Here is a 14425-nt window from a genome sequence, read left to right on the forward strand (position 1 = left end):
ATTTAGAGGACAACCACTTTGAAGAAGATAACATAGTTGAGGTAACAGTGTGCTGATCAACATGAAGAGAGAAGACTGACAGTAAAGAGGTGTCATCTTTTCATTCTAAGAAAAACTGGGTAAATGTTATCACAATTAACAAAGAAAGTAAATTATTTTATAAAGAAAGATTCATGTTTTATATTTTTGTGGATCATCTGAATTTAGTGGATGAGGTTAATTTTTTCGGGGCTGTAATCTCAGATACTTAGGAGGAAGATTACAAGTCTGAGGCCAGCCTCCAATCTCGAGCCCGGTCTCAAAACATACATATCCACAGATAGAGCTCTAAAGATATAAAATAAATGTGGAATGTTATCTGAAGTCCTTATTTGAAGTTTTATATCAGTATTGGAAAAGTGCGACAATGAGGATTGGCTCAGAGGATTCTCCAAGCAAGAGTGGGATGGTGCATTCTTACTGATAGGATTCCAAACAGCAGTTTCTGAAAGTTTATTTTTAGGACCTAAGATTCACTGTATATGTCCTTTCGTTAACCAACAAAAGCAGCTTCACAACGGGAGTCTCTCCCTCCTTTGCCAGTTGAAACTCTGCTCAACCTTGACGTTCAGCATGCGTGTTGCAGCAGCCTTTGGTTGGATTAGTGACGCCCTCGATAATTTCCCGCTTGTTTTTGCGGCGGAGGCGACCCACGACCGGGCTCCTGACAGGCAAGCTCTCCAAAACAGCTCACGCTTAACCCTGCGTCGCGAGCTGTAATCACGTTCCAGACCCCGCGCAAGACGTTCCGCTAGTGTCACTGCCGGGTCCTCACCACGTTGCGTTGCGTCACCACGGCACGCCAGGCAAACGCTCTACCCGAGCCATGTCCCCAGCCCAGTCTCTTGATTTTTAACCGCCGAGAACGGCGACGGTGGAGACTGTCGTGCGCAGGGGCGGCTTTCCCGTTCTGTCTCCGGTACTCGCACTGCCTTCCACCCGCCTGTGGTCCTACTAGCCGGCCTTCCTTTTCCGCTAGGGAGGCCGGCACGCGCGACTGCACACTGCCCACGTATTACACACCTGCCTACGTCAAGCCCGACTCTCCAGGGCTGGCAACCCGCGTAGCGAGGGCCCTTGGGCCAGAGCATGCGCGGTCATTGGAACGCCCTGTCCGGCGCCGGGGGCTGGCCTTGGGAACACTTGTACGTTCTCAGCCAGCTCCCGCGGTCGCCGCTCGCTCCGCGGGGCGGGACTTCCGGTATCCCCCATAGCACTTCCGCCCGGGGCCGGAAGCTCTGCTGCCCTCCGCTGTCAAGGGGCAGCCGCCGAGACCACCAGCTGCTGCTGGCAGGTGAGCCTCGAGAGCTGAGCCGCGAAGGCCGGACTGGGGGCTCGCCTGGCCGCCCTGTGCCCTTTCCCTTCCTGGACTTACCCGGGCGGCAGCCCGGGCTCTGAGGTGCCCGCGGGGACGCCGCCGTCGCTGGGGAAGGGTGGGGCTGCGCGGGTCCCCGGCCGCGGTCGGCGCCCCGCTAGGAGAGCCGGCCTGCCGGAGCCAGCGTCGGCACCGGCCTATCGCACGGCCCTCGGCGCCAGCCGGGGAGGAGCATGGTGTGGCAGCGCCGCCCGCGGAAGCGGCTGGTGGCGCGGCCGCTCGCCTCACCAGGTGCGCAGGCCCGGCTGCCTCCCTTTGCTGTTTGTTTTCGTGGCTTTTCCCGGCATTTTCGTTTTATATGAGATGTGCTGTTATAAACAATATGCCGCTGGGGTCCCCCCATCAAGGTGACGGTCTGCCTTTTGAATTGCAGGTTTATTGTATTGAACTTAATTGTCTCTACTCGCTTGGGAGTCCTCTTGACTCAGCTTTCTCTCCTTGAGCTTCAGCAGCTGCTGTCAGCACGATCTGTCCACTCCGAACCATCTTTGCGTGTTCAGATTGCGGTTACCTCTCACCTGGCCGAAGGACACCCAGCTGGACTCAACTTTTTTTTTTTTTTTTTCTTTTTAGTCTGTTAGCATCCCTAGAGGGATCCTTCTGAAAAAATAAATCAGATGATCTGCCATTTCACTCAGTAAAGCCAACTGTTTGGAGACCTTCATGCTGGATGTCCTCTCTACTAATCTGTTGACTGCTGTGTGGCCTGCCTCCTGGCCTGCCTCCCCAAGCACTCCCCCAGGCTATCTGCACTTTTTTCCTCTGCCTGGAATGGTCTCAGTGATTCAATCCCTTCTCTCTCTCTTCCAGGTTTTGGAATATTACCTTCTCAGGGAGGCCTTCGTCTTTAACAGATCCATTGCGCTTATCTTTATCACTTGTTTCTCCTCAGTAGCTTCATGGGGACTGGGATTTTGTTTTCTTTCTTTCTTTTTTGGATACAGGAATTGAAAACAGAGGGGCTCTTTACCACTGAGCTACATCCCCAGTCCTTTATATTTGTTATTTTGAGACAAAATCTTGCTAAATTGCTGTTGCTGGCCTCAGTCTTTCAATTCTGCCTCAACCTTCTGAGGCCCTGAGATTAGAGTCCACACACAACAGGTCTTCTACTTTTAAAGAATAACAGTTATGGCTGGGGATACCCAACAGGTCTTCTACTTTTAAAGAATAACAGTTATGGCTGGGGATACCCAACAGGTCTTCTACTTTTAAAGAATAACAGTTATGGCTGGGGATACAGCTCAGTTGGTAGAGTGCTTGCCTTGCATGCACAAGGCCCTGGGTTCAATCCCCAGCACCACACACAAAAAAAGATTAACAGTTATGGTCTGGGCATAGTGACCCACTCACATAATCCCAGCCAGTTGGTAAGCTGAGGCAGGAGGATTACAAATTCAAGGTCATTCTGCGGAAATTAGTAAGACTCCATCTCAAAATAACAATCACAAAAATAATAAAAATTTCAACTAATATTGCATAATTGAGATAAAATGAAAGCATCTTTGCAAAGTGCATAATTTAGTTTTAAATTTTTCCTTTGTTGATGATACTCAACCCCTGAATTCCTCTCATGTTCTCCAGTTTTCTCAGTTCTTAGTCTGAAAAGCCTGTAGACTCCTTCATAGACTGTTTAATTACAGAAAATAAAATACATAGGATTTCAGAGGTAACTACTTTCATGAAATAATTATCAAAATATTTTGAAACAGTAATATAATGTGTTTCTTTATTAACACATTAAGCGACAAGATCTAGGTGTCAGGTCTTTTTATGTTTGTCTCAGGTACTGGAGATGGATCCCAGGGCCTGTGCATGGTAGGCACGCTCTATCACTGAGCTATTGCCTCAGGCCTAGTAGTTCTAAGAAATATTTTAGTTTTGAAATAGTGATGGATATAAACTATACTTTGAGAAATCTGTAACAGCTGTAATAGGATATAAAAATATGATTTCTAAAGATGAGAATCACAGATGCTGCTAATCCAACTTGTGATATTTTATGTCTATGTACGTAATTAAGGAAAGTGCTAACTTTCAGTTAAAAGTTAGTAAAAATTTTCAGTTAGAAAGTTTTTTTTTTTTTTTAAGTCAATAATGTGCCAGGTTCTCTGGTGCATGCCTGTAATTCTAGCAGCTCAAGAGACTGAGGCAGGAGGTTTGCAAGGTCAAAGCTAGCCTCCGCAATTTAGCAAGGCCCTGTCTCAAAGTAAAAAAAATTAAAAAGGCTGGGTATGTGTCTCAGTAGTAAGTTCCCTTAGGTTCAATCCCTGGTACCAAAAAAGTAGTCAATAATGTTTGGGTTTCCCCCCCCCCCCCCCCATATTGGGGATACAGCCCAGGGCCATGCACATGGCAGGCAAGTGCTATACCACTGAGCTACAACCCTAGCTCTTTTTAATTTTTTTAATCTTTTTACATTTTTGAGGCAGGGTTTTGCTGAGTTGTGCAGACTGGTCTACAACTTGGAATCCTCCTGCTTTAGCCTCCTCAGCAACTATGATTACAGTGTTCACATGTTGGTGATTTACTTCATCACAATTAATCAGGGTCACTCTAGTTCCTCTGAAGATTGAGGCAAGAGCCGGACACAGTGGCAGATCCTTGTAATCACAGGGGCTCAGGAGGCTGAGACTGGAGGATCCCAAGTTCAAAGTATCAGCAGTGGGGAGGTACAAAGCAACTCAGTGAGACCCTGTCTCTAAACAAAATACAAAACAGGGCTGGGATATGGCTCAGTGGTTGAGTGACCCTGAGTTCAATTCCAGGTACCAAAAAAAAAAAAAAACAGTTTGAGGCAAGATTTATCTTCACTATAGCTTTTTTCCTTCTGTTCTTTTCTTTTTTGGTCTATGTTTGTTACTGTGGATTGAACCCAGGGCTTTACACATTCTGGTCAATTGCCCTATCACAGAGCTATATCCACAACCCTTTTTTATTTGAGACAAGGTCTTAGTGCCTTGCTGTTGCTGAGACTGGCTTTGAACTTGCGATCCTCCTGCCTCAGCCTCCCCAGCTGCTGGGGTTACAGGCATGCGTACCTTTATTTTATTTATTTATTTTTTATGTGGTGCTGAGGACCGAATCCAGTGCCTCACACATGCTAGGCATTACTTAGCATAATGTCCTCAAGATTCATCCATGTTGTAGCAGGTGCCAGGATTTCTTTTTAAGGCTGAATAATATTCCTTTGTGCGCACACGCACACCATATTCATTTATTGAAGGACACTTCAGTTACTTTGATCTTTTGGCCCTTTGTGAATAATGCTGCTATAAACATGTAAGTGCAAATAGCTGCTTTAGTCTATGCTTTTCTAGTCTTTTAAAATTAATTTGAGGAATCGTAGTTATTATTAAGACTGTGAGAGAGCCAGCTGTGGTGACTCCTGCTACTCTGGTGGCTGAGGCAGGAGGATGGCAAGTTCAAGGCCAACCTTGGCAATTTAGTGAGACCCCATCTCAGAGAACAAAAGAAACAACAGCAATGAAAAAAACATCAGACTGATGAGAAAATAAATAAATAAACCAGTAGGAAATGGGCAAAGTACATGAATGGGTAGTTCACATAAAAGGAGAGATACTCAGCTTCCCTCATAATACTCCTGATGGGATTGTAAATTGGAACTGCCATTATAAAGGGACATTTGGTATTAGGTACTCAAATGTAAAACGCATATGTCCTTTGACACAGCATTCCCAGGGTTTTGGCTGGTTTTGGGTAATGGGGATTAAACCCAGGGGTGCTCTATCACTGAGCCATATCCCCAACCCTTTTTATCTTATTTTGAGACAGAGTCTCACTAAATTGCTGAGGTTTGTCTCAAACTTGAGATCCTCCCTCCTCATTCTCCTAAGTCATCGAGATTACAGATGTACACCACTATGCCTGGCTCACACTTGAACATTGAAGTGACTAATGTGATGATTCTGTGGCCCTGTTCAAAAGTGTTTATAGAATAGCCAGGTGTGATGGCACATGCCTGTAATCCCAGCGGCAGGAGGCTGAGACAGGATTTCAAGTTCAAAGCCAGCCTCAGCATAAAGCAAGGTGCTAAGCAATTCAGTGAGACCCTGTATCTAAATAAAATACAAAATAGGGCTGAGGATGTGGCTCAGCAGTCAGGTGCCCCTGAGTTCAATCTCTAGTACCAAAAAGAAAAGAAAAAAAATGTTTAATAAAGGAAGTATGTATCTCAGTTGTAATAAAATCTGTATACATGTTAATTAAAAGGGTGCTTAAAACTAGTAAAATCCATTCTTAGGGTAATGTCATTATAGTGAAATTTAAATATTTATTTAAGTGTTATGGACAGAAGATGGTGGTAATCAGAAATGGCTTTGGTGTTATTTCGTTGCAACCTTAATCTCCTGCAACTGTCTTTCCCATGCAAAGGGAGAAAGGTGAATGTATTGTTAAGTCTATGCTGGTGGGTGAGTTGTATCCTGACCATTGTATACCCAGACAGGTGACATGTAACATTTGTAACATGATTTTCATTTCTGGGTGTTAAAATTTATCGGTGGAATTTGTAAATGAATTATAGGGAAAATTTGGAATTTTTTTTTTTTTTTTTGGATACCAGGTGCTTAAACACTGAGCAACGTTCCCAGCCCTTTTATAGACATTAAATATATGTAGAGACAGAGTCTTGTTAAGTTGCTTAATGCTTTGCTAAGTCTGAGGCTGGCTTTGAACTCCCGATCCTCTTGCCTCAACCTCCCAAATTTCTAGGATTACAGATGTGCACCACTGTACCCAGATGAGAACTTGGAATTTTTTTTTTTAATTTTAGTTGTAGATGGGCACAATCTCTTTATTTTATTTATTTTTTTTATGTGGTGCTGAATCCAGTGCCTCACACTCAAGCACTCAACCACTGAGCTATAATCCTAGCCCGAGAACTCGCAATTCTTATGAGGATGGTTTAAAGGCCTGTGAATATTTACCTGGTACAAAGGTTTGAGACATAAGACAGGTAGAGGGAGAGCAGAAATGATAACATAAGGATGTCCTTCAAATATTCCAGTGTCCGCTGGAAAGGGAGTGCATTGGTGGGTCACAGTTGGAGAGGGCAATACTAGAAGATGATGGGTAGATTTCATGGTGCACATGTGCATGCACACGCGTGTGTGTGTATGTGTGTGTGTGTAGTGTGTTTAGGGATTGAAACTGAACTCAGGGGTCCTCTATTACTGACATACATCCCCAGCTCCTTTTTTTTTTAATATTTACTTTTTAGTTGTAGTTGAACACAATACCTTTATTTCACTTATTTATTTTTATGTGGTGCTGAGGATCGAACCCAAGGTCTCACACTTGCGAGGCGAGCCCTCTACTGCTGAGCCACAACCTCAGCCCCACCCCCCCCGCAACCCTTTTCATGTTATTATTTATTTATTTTTAAATACCTTTATTTATTCATTTATTTTTTTACGTGTTGCTGAGGATCGAACCCAGTGCCCCATATGTGTGAGGCAGGCACTCTACCACTGAGCCACAGCTCCAGCCCCTCTTGGTTTTTATTTTAAGACAGGCTCTCACTAAGTTGCCAAGGCTGACCTCAAACTTGGGATCCTCCTTTCTCAGTCTCCTGAGTTTCTGGGATTATAGGCATAAAGCTACGCATCCTGCCTATTTCTTTCTTTCTTTTTCTTTTCTTTTTTTTAACTTTTTTTTAAAGAAGTTGATGGATCTTTATTTTATTCATTTATTTATATGTGGTGCTGAGAATCGAACCCAGTGCCTCGCACATGCTAGGCAAGTGCTCTACCATTGAGCCACAACCCACCCCCACCCCACCCCCGTCTGTTTCTTTTAAGACAAGAATAATCTAACAAGGAGAGTTACTCCAAAACTAAATGGTCTGTCTTAATTCATTAGCAAGCACATGTGTTTAAAAAAGGCATCCCAGTTTAATAAAGGTTTCAAGGCATCCAGATTGGCCACCACAGAAAAGATCCCTCTCAGATCCCCAGTGCAGGCAATTACCGAAAATCTAGGTGAGCAGCTAACTTCAGGACAGTTTGAACACTAAAGTGGAGGTAGGAGTAGGGAGGATGTAAGTGGTGGTGTCAGCAGAGGGCCATAGAGGTGCAGTGGGGCCAGTAATGGCATCAAGTAGGTTCAACAACAGGAAGCAGGGACTCGTTGACTGGTCAGAGAAACAGGGTAAAGGCCTTGGAGCTGAGGCATAGTTCTTGAGACATGGATCCAGTTTTCAAGTCATCACCGAAGAAAAATCACAGCATCAAGAAACATTATTTGAAGGGTCAAGAGCTTGGGCAAGATCATCAAAACACTGACTTAATGGAGAGCCACTTGATGATTGACCATAGGTGTCTTTTTTGTTTTTTTGGTGGGGGCATACCAGAGATTGAACTCGGGAGCACTTGAGCACTGAGCCACATCCCCAGCCCTGTTTTGTATTTTATTTAGAGACAGGGTCTTACTGAGTTGCTTAGCGCTTTGCTTTTGCTGAGGCTGGCTTTGTATTCACAATCGATCCTCCTGCCTCCACCTCTCCATCTGCTGGGATTATAGGCATGCGCCACTGTGCCTGGCCAAGCATAGATATTTTATATCTGCTGATGTAATTGGTCCTGTAGCTGTAGCATGCTTGTGGGAATGAAAAAATTGCTACTGGAGATCAGAGAGGATCTAGCACATGGAACTTCATAATTCGTGAATTATGTGTACATGTTAAGAGTGTCAGTGGAATGGTTTCCTAGTGTCTTCCTCCTCTTGTAATTGCTCACTTGGTTTTACTCACCCATTTATCACCACCCTGTTCTTTTTCACTGGTAGCCCAGTTTTCAAGGTGGGAGGCTAGGGCTGAGCCCCATCCAGAGCTCCAGACTGATGGTAGGGCTTTAAGAGTTTCTGGTTAGATAACTCCATGCACTCTAGTTAATGGAAATTCCTTGTAGGAATGGAGTTCTACAACTACTTATTAATTCTCTCTCCTCAGGGACTAGAACTCAGCTTCTGAACATAGCCTTGGCCAGACCTCTTAGCAGCTCTGTCTCTGTACTTCCTAAAACTCAAGGTTCTGCCACCAGTTCCTACCAGCGCATGGATCTTACCTCAAAATCGTCCAAACTTTTCCTACCATGTTTAGGCTCTGGAATGATGCTTTTGCTTTTCAGTGCTATTGGGCAGGTTTGGATCTAGATCTAGAGATTCCGGCTCCTTGCTGACTGTCTTCCTTTATTCTTTTTTTGGCGCTAGAGATTGAACTCAGAGCCTCACGCAGACTAGGCAGACACTCTGCCACTGAGCTACAATCCCAACCTTGTCCCTCTCCCCTTTTTTTTAGTGTTTCTGTTAGAACATTATAGCTTTATGTAGCAATGGGGTTCATTTTGGCATATTCATAAATGTGTACCTTTTCTCCCATTTTTCAATAAATTCAGCTCCATTTGAAATAGGATTTTTCTCACAAGAATTGGGGACAATATATTTTATGAAAGCCAGAGGACTTGATTAACAGGAACTAACACTGAAATTTGATAAATTTACGTTCTGCAGTCTGAGATGATAATGCTCACACTGTTCTGGAATATGGGCGGACGTGACATAGACAATTCCAGGAGCAGAGGAAATGTCTCCCATTCTCTGTGGTGGGAGAGGTGCACAGGTGTCGTGCCAGAGCCTCCAGTAGCCCACATACAAGCAAACTATGATTATGACCCAAGAAGCTGTGATTCACAATCTAAGTTTTTATTACCTTCATGTATTACATGATAATATTATTAAAATATAGAACTTTTGTTCAGTAGACCTGTAGCATACATCTAAAAATCCTTGCACTGGCATGCATGAGGCCCTGGGAAAAGGAAATTCTTGCACTGCTACATTGCTAACCTTTTATAAGAAAAATCAAGTTTTATTCTGAGACTGAGTTTGTGAACCATATCTGTCCAGCAAGAAGAAGCCAAGGTTGTTGAGCTCTGATCTTGCAAGCTCTCTGCAGCATCCGGCACTGTTGCTCCTCTGCCTCTTCTGTAAGCTTTGCCTCTTGAGTTCCAAGACCCCAGAGTCTGGCTTTCTATTTTCCTTTCTGGCTCTTCTTCATCTCACTCCTTAGGGTTTACTTCCCTCTCCCTTTCATTGGGATTCTGCCTCTTTCCCCCAATGCACCTTCGGTCTCATCCACCCTTACTGTATTAGTTTCTGATGACTTCTAGGTACCCGTTTCTTTTTTTTTCTTTTTTTGTTACTGGAGATTGAACTCAGGCACTGAGTTACCCTGAGCTACATCCTTTTTATTTTGAGATAGCATTAGGTTGCTGAGATTGGCCTCAAACTTGCAGTCCTGCCTGCTATAGCCTTCCATGTTGCTGGAATTATGGGTATGAGCCACTGTGCTGGCCAGATACCCATTTCTGTTTACATGCATGCACAACATGTCTTGAGCTGCAGACCCTCATCCATCCTGACACTTTAGATACCCAGGCACCTTTTAAGACCTTGTCTTTATTTTTAGAATTTTATGTGTGTGTATTTTAAATTTAATTGGTTTTTGTTTGGTACTGGGGATCGAGCCCAAGGGCACTTTACCTCTGAGCTACATTTCCAGCCCTTTTGGTGTTTTTTTTTTTTTTTATTTTGAGACAGGGTCTTGGTACGTTGCTTTGTCCTGGCTGAGTTGCAGAGGCTGGCTTCAAACTTTGATCCTTCTGTCTCAGCCTCCCAAATTTCTGGGATTATGGGTGTGCCCCACTCACTGCTTCTAGCTTTCTTAAAGAAATTTTATTAAATTTTTCTCAATGCTATGATTTTTTTTCCTCCCCTAGATCTCACATTTTGGATTCTGGCTGTCTTATAATGAGTGACACTTTGACATTAGATGTCATTGGTCAAAGAGTTGAAGTAAATGGAGAATATGCAACAGTGCGTTTTTCTGGCGTTGTTCCTCCTGTGGCAGGTAAGTGGTGTGTGTGGGAGGGGGGCAGTTTTTTCTGTGTAGGATTCTCAGTAGCACTTTTTTTTTTTTTTTTTTTTTGGTACCAGGAATTGAACTCAGGGGCACTTAACCACTGAGACACATCCCCAGCCCTTTGTTGTATTTTATTCGGCAACAGCATCTCACTGAGTTGTTGAGACTGGCTTTGAACTCGAGGTCCTACTGCTTTAGCCTCCTGAAGCCGCTGTAGATTGTAGCTGCTGGGATTACAGGTGTGCACCAATGCACCTAGCTCAGTAGCACTTTTTAATATCAATTTTTGGGAAATTAACCAATTATAGACACTTACACGTAGATTTATTTGGCTGACGATATCATGTGGTACACATGGTTTTGTTTAATTGTACGCTATTTAATTATTTAGTACTTCTGTTTTATATTAAACCGACCAAAAATGTTATCTGAGGAAATCTTAAGCAATCAAAAGTCTTGAATTCTTGTAATTTGCTACTCAAAAAATAAATAATTTTTCTACAAAGTCCTTTGCCATTAATCTATATGTAAATGTATTTATTGTAAACTAATATACATGCAATTTTTGTCACCTATTTTCATTATTTGGTGTATAATTTCATGTTTCTATAAAAAGCATTTTAGTTGGGGTTATTTATTTATTTAAGTTGTAGGTAGACACAATACCTGCCCTAGTCGGGTTTCTTAATGGTTACATTTAATAGAGTATATTTGATTATTCTCCACTTTTGGACATTGCTTTCTAGGTTTTTACTTTTGTAATATACACTTATTCACATATTTTAATCAATGAATATTTGAGTATTTTCTATATGTTCTGAACTGGCCTGAGTAGGTACAGGGAGACTCAGTGAGAAATTTAAACCAGAAGTTCTCAGTGTGTGGCCCCTAACTAGAATCAGCTTCATCTGATTACTCCTTAGAAATGTAGATTCTTGGGCTTTACCCCATATCTACAAATACTCTGGGAACAGAGCCCAGCAATTTTGTGTTTCAAGAAGTTGTTGAGGGCCAGGCATGGTAATACATGCCTATAATTCAGGAGATTGAGGCAGGAGGATTATAAGTTTAAAGTCAGTCTCAGCAATTTAGCGAGACCCTGTCTTAAAAAGGACTAGGGATGTAGCTCAATGGTAGAGTGCCCTTGGGGTTTTATTCCTAGTACTGCTAAAAAAAAAAAAAAGTAGTTCTCGGGGTGGGGCTGTGGCTCAGCAGTAGAGTGCCTGGCACACGCAAGGCACTGGGTTTGATCCTCAGCACCACATAAAAATAAATAAATAAAATAAAGATATTATGAAAAAAAAATAAAGTTGTTCTCTAGGGCTGGAATTATAGCTTAGAGGTAGGGTGCTTGCCTAGCATGCACAAGGCCCTGGATTATTTTACTCTCAGCATCACAAAAAATAAAAATACAGCCTTCCAGAAGATTTTTATGTGCATTAATTTTTTTTTTCTTCTTCCTTTTTTTGGGGGGTGGGGTGGGGGATGTGGGGATGTACTAGAGATTGAACTCAGGGGCCCTCAATGACTGAGCCACATCCCCAGCCCTCTTTTGTGTTCTATTTAGAGACAGGGTCTCACTAAGTTGCTTAGTGCCTCGCTTTTTTTTTTTTTTTTTTTGAGAGAGAGAGAGAGAGAATTTTAATATTTATTTTTTAGTTTTCGGCGGACACAACATCTTTGTTTGTATGTGGTGCTGAGGATCGAACCCGGGCCGCACACATGCCAGGCGAGCGCGCTACCGCTTGAGCCACATCCCCAGCCCCAGTGCCTCGTTTTTTGCTGAGGCTGGCTCTGAACTCACAATTCTCCTGCCTCTGGAGCTGCTGGGATTACAGGCATGCACTACCATACTGGCTGTGCATTAAGTTTTAGTTTGAACCCCTGCGTAGATCACTGTGACTCTGCCTTCTTGGAAATTGCCATGGAAGGCTTTAAACAAGCATGTAAGATGGAGAAGGGGTCCTCCTTCTGCCCCCATTTGACTAGGATGATTGATAAATGGGAAGAGAAAGTAACATTTAAATAATAATGACTGTGTGCCAGGTTCTGTCATGTATGCTCTTTATTTTGAATATTATAGTAACAAACTTAAGATATGGATGTTATAGTCCCGTGTTTACAGATGAAGACACCAAGTCTCAGATCTCGAAACTTCCATATAGCAGAACTCAAATATGAGTCTGCTTCAGAGCCCATGCCATTTCTACTCTGCTGCTTTCCAAGAACATACATATTCTCTAGGTACATATTATATAGGCAGATTGCCATCTGCAGGTTGAATCAATGTGCAGTACTTGGAAATTTTTAATACCCAAGTTCTTTGGAAAGCAGAATGGGGTAGAGATTTGCATCCAGAAAGCTCAATGTTCAGAAAGCTCATTAGGAAGTACTCTGGAACCAGTACTTATGGAAGGATTGGGCAAAAGGATTAGGTGGGCTGTTGCAATCCTCCTGCCTGAGCCTTCCTAGTCACTGGTCTCAACAAAGGGCTCGGCATTCCCCTGTGAGAGCTCTGATGTTAGAGGTCATCTGGTGGAATTGTACAAAGATGTAGACAGTGAACATACATTTAGTCATTACTCTCAGGGGTATTTCACCAGATGTGGTTGTAGGGCCATCATGGCAGCTAAATGCATTGATGTGTTTAAAGCCAATCATTTAAAGCCAGTCATTAGACCAGTCATTGATCATATTGTTAGCCATTGTTATAAGTAAGCATTTAAAAAAATTACTTAGGAACAAATTCTAATGTTTTACAAATGGATTCTTATGATTGGATATAATATCCCGTGGTAAGCATTACTATAGATTGCAGAGTGTTATGCATGAAAACTGTTAAGATGGAGGTAAAGATGGGCTGCTATGGGAGGCAGATAATAGTACTCCAAAGATGTCCCCAAAACCTGTGGTTATGCTAAGTTACATGTCAAAGAGGGTTAGGGCTGCAGGTGGAATTAAGTTTGCTAATTGGCTGATTTTAAGATTGGAAAATTATCCTGGTTCATCCAGGTGGGCCTAGTGTAATCATAGGAAGCATTAGAATCGGAAGAGAAGGCAGAAGAGGCATTGGCATTGTCAGTGAAGTGATGTGGGATGGTTCACTAGCCACATCTCACCTTGAATGTGGAAGAAGGTCAGAAGCCAGGGATGTGTGCACCCTCTACAGCTTCGAGAGCTGCCCTGGTATGATAAGGAAGCTGTCAAGAATGTAAGGTTCATTTTTCTGGTCTGTTTTTTTAAATGGCAAATAGCATGTAGAGGCCATAGTTTGGGGTCCAGAGGTACTCATCGCTACCAGGATGATATTGTTTCCAGGCATTTTTAGTGAATAGAGATGTATCTGGAGGATTCATTCTTAGAAATAGAATAGATTTAAGGAGGGTTTATATGTATTATTATAAGTTTTCAAATGAGAGAAAAGGAGAATAGTGTAATGAACACCTGTGTTTACTTGTCATGTCTGTTTAACAATCGTCAGCATTTTGCCATATTTGTTTTATTGCTATTTTTGCTTAATGTGGTTTTTCTTTTTTCTTTCTTTCTTTTTTTTTTTTTTTTTTGGCACTAGGGATTGAACCCAGGGGTGCTTAACCACTGAGCCACATCCCTAACCCCTAACCCTGCCCTCCTGTTGTTTTTTTGTTTTGGGGTTTTTTGGGGGTGCTGGTGCTGGTGATTGAACCCCCAGAGCATTATGCTTGCTAGGCAAGCACTCTACCAACTGAGCTATATCCCCAGCCAGCCTAACCCTTTTTTTAATGTTTTCTTTAGAGACAGTCTCACTGAGTTGCTTAGAGCCTTGCTAAGTAGCCGAGTCTGGCTTTGAAGTTGCAATCCTCCTGCCTCAGCCTTCCTAGTCACTGGGATTATAGGCATGTACCACCACACCCTGCATTGCTTAACATTTTAAATTATATACATAGTAGAATTTTATCCCTAAATTCTCACTGTACATTTTCTTATAAATAAGTACATCTTCTTATAAAATAATATGTACATTTTATACTTAATTTTTTTAATCATGCAGTTTAGGTTATTAAAATAGCTTTGCATTTTTTTTAAAAAAA

The 14425-nt window shown here is 42.6% G+C and overlaps 1 protein-coding gene across 3 annotated transcripts in view; it reads left to right on the forward strand.

The window, feature by feature from the left end:
- Nucleotides 1-1256: 1256 nt before the first annotated feature.
- Tbce (tubulin folding cofactor E) overlaps nt 1257-14425 on the forward strand; it is a 46507-nt gene continuing 33338 nt past the window's right edge. For 2 of the 3 annotated variants that reach the window (XM_027948047.3, XM_027948049.3), the window contains exons 1-2: nt 1257-1333; nt 10213-10343. In XM_027948047.3, coding sequence (XP_027803848.2) covers nt 10244-10343 — 100 coding nt within the window. In that variant the 5' untranslated portion in view covers nt 1257-1333; nt 10213-10243. The other variant, XM_027948048.3, reaches the window with a different exon arrangement.

The sequence above is a fragment of the Marmota flaviventris genome, chromosome 12, assembly GCF_047511675.1.
Source record: "Marmota flaviventris isolate mMarFla1 chromosome 12, mMarFla1.hap1, whole genome shotgun sequence".
Taxonomy (NCBI): domain Eukaryota; kingdom Metazoa; phylum Chordata; class Mammalia; order Rodentia; family Sciuridae; genus Marmota; species Marmota flaviventris.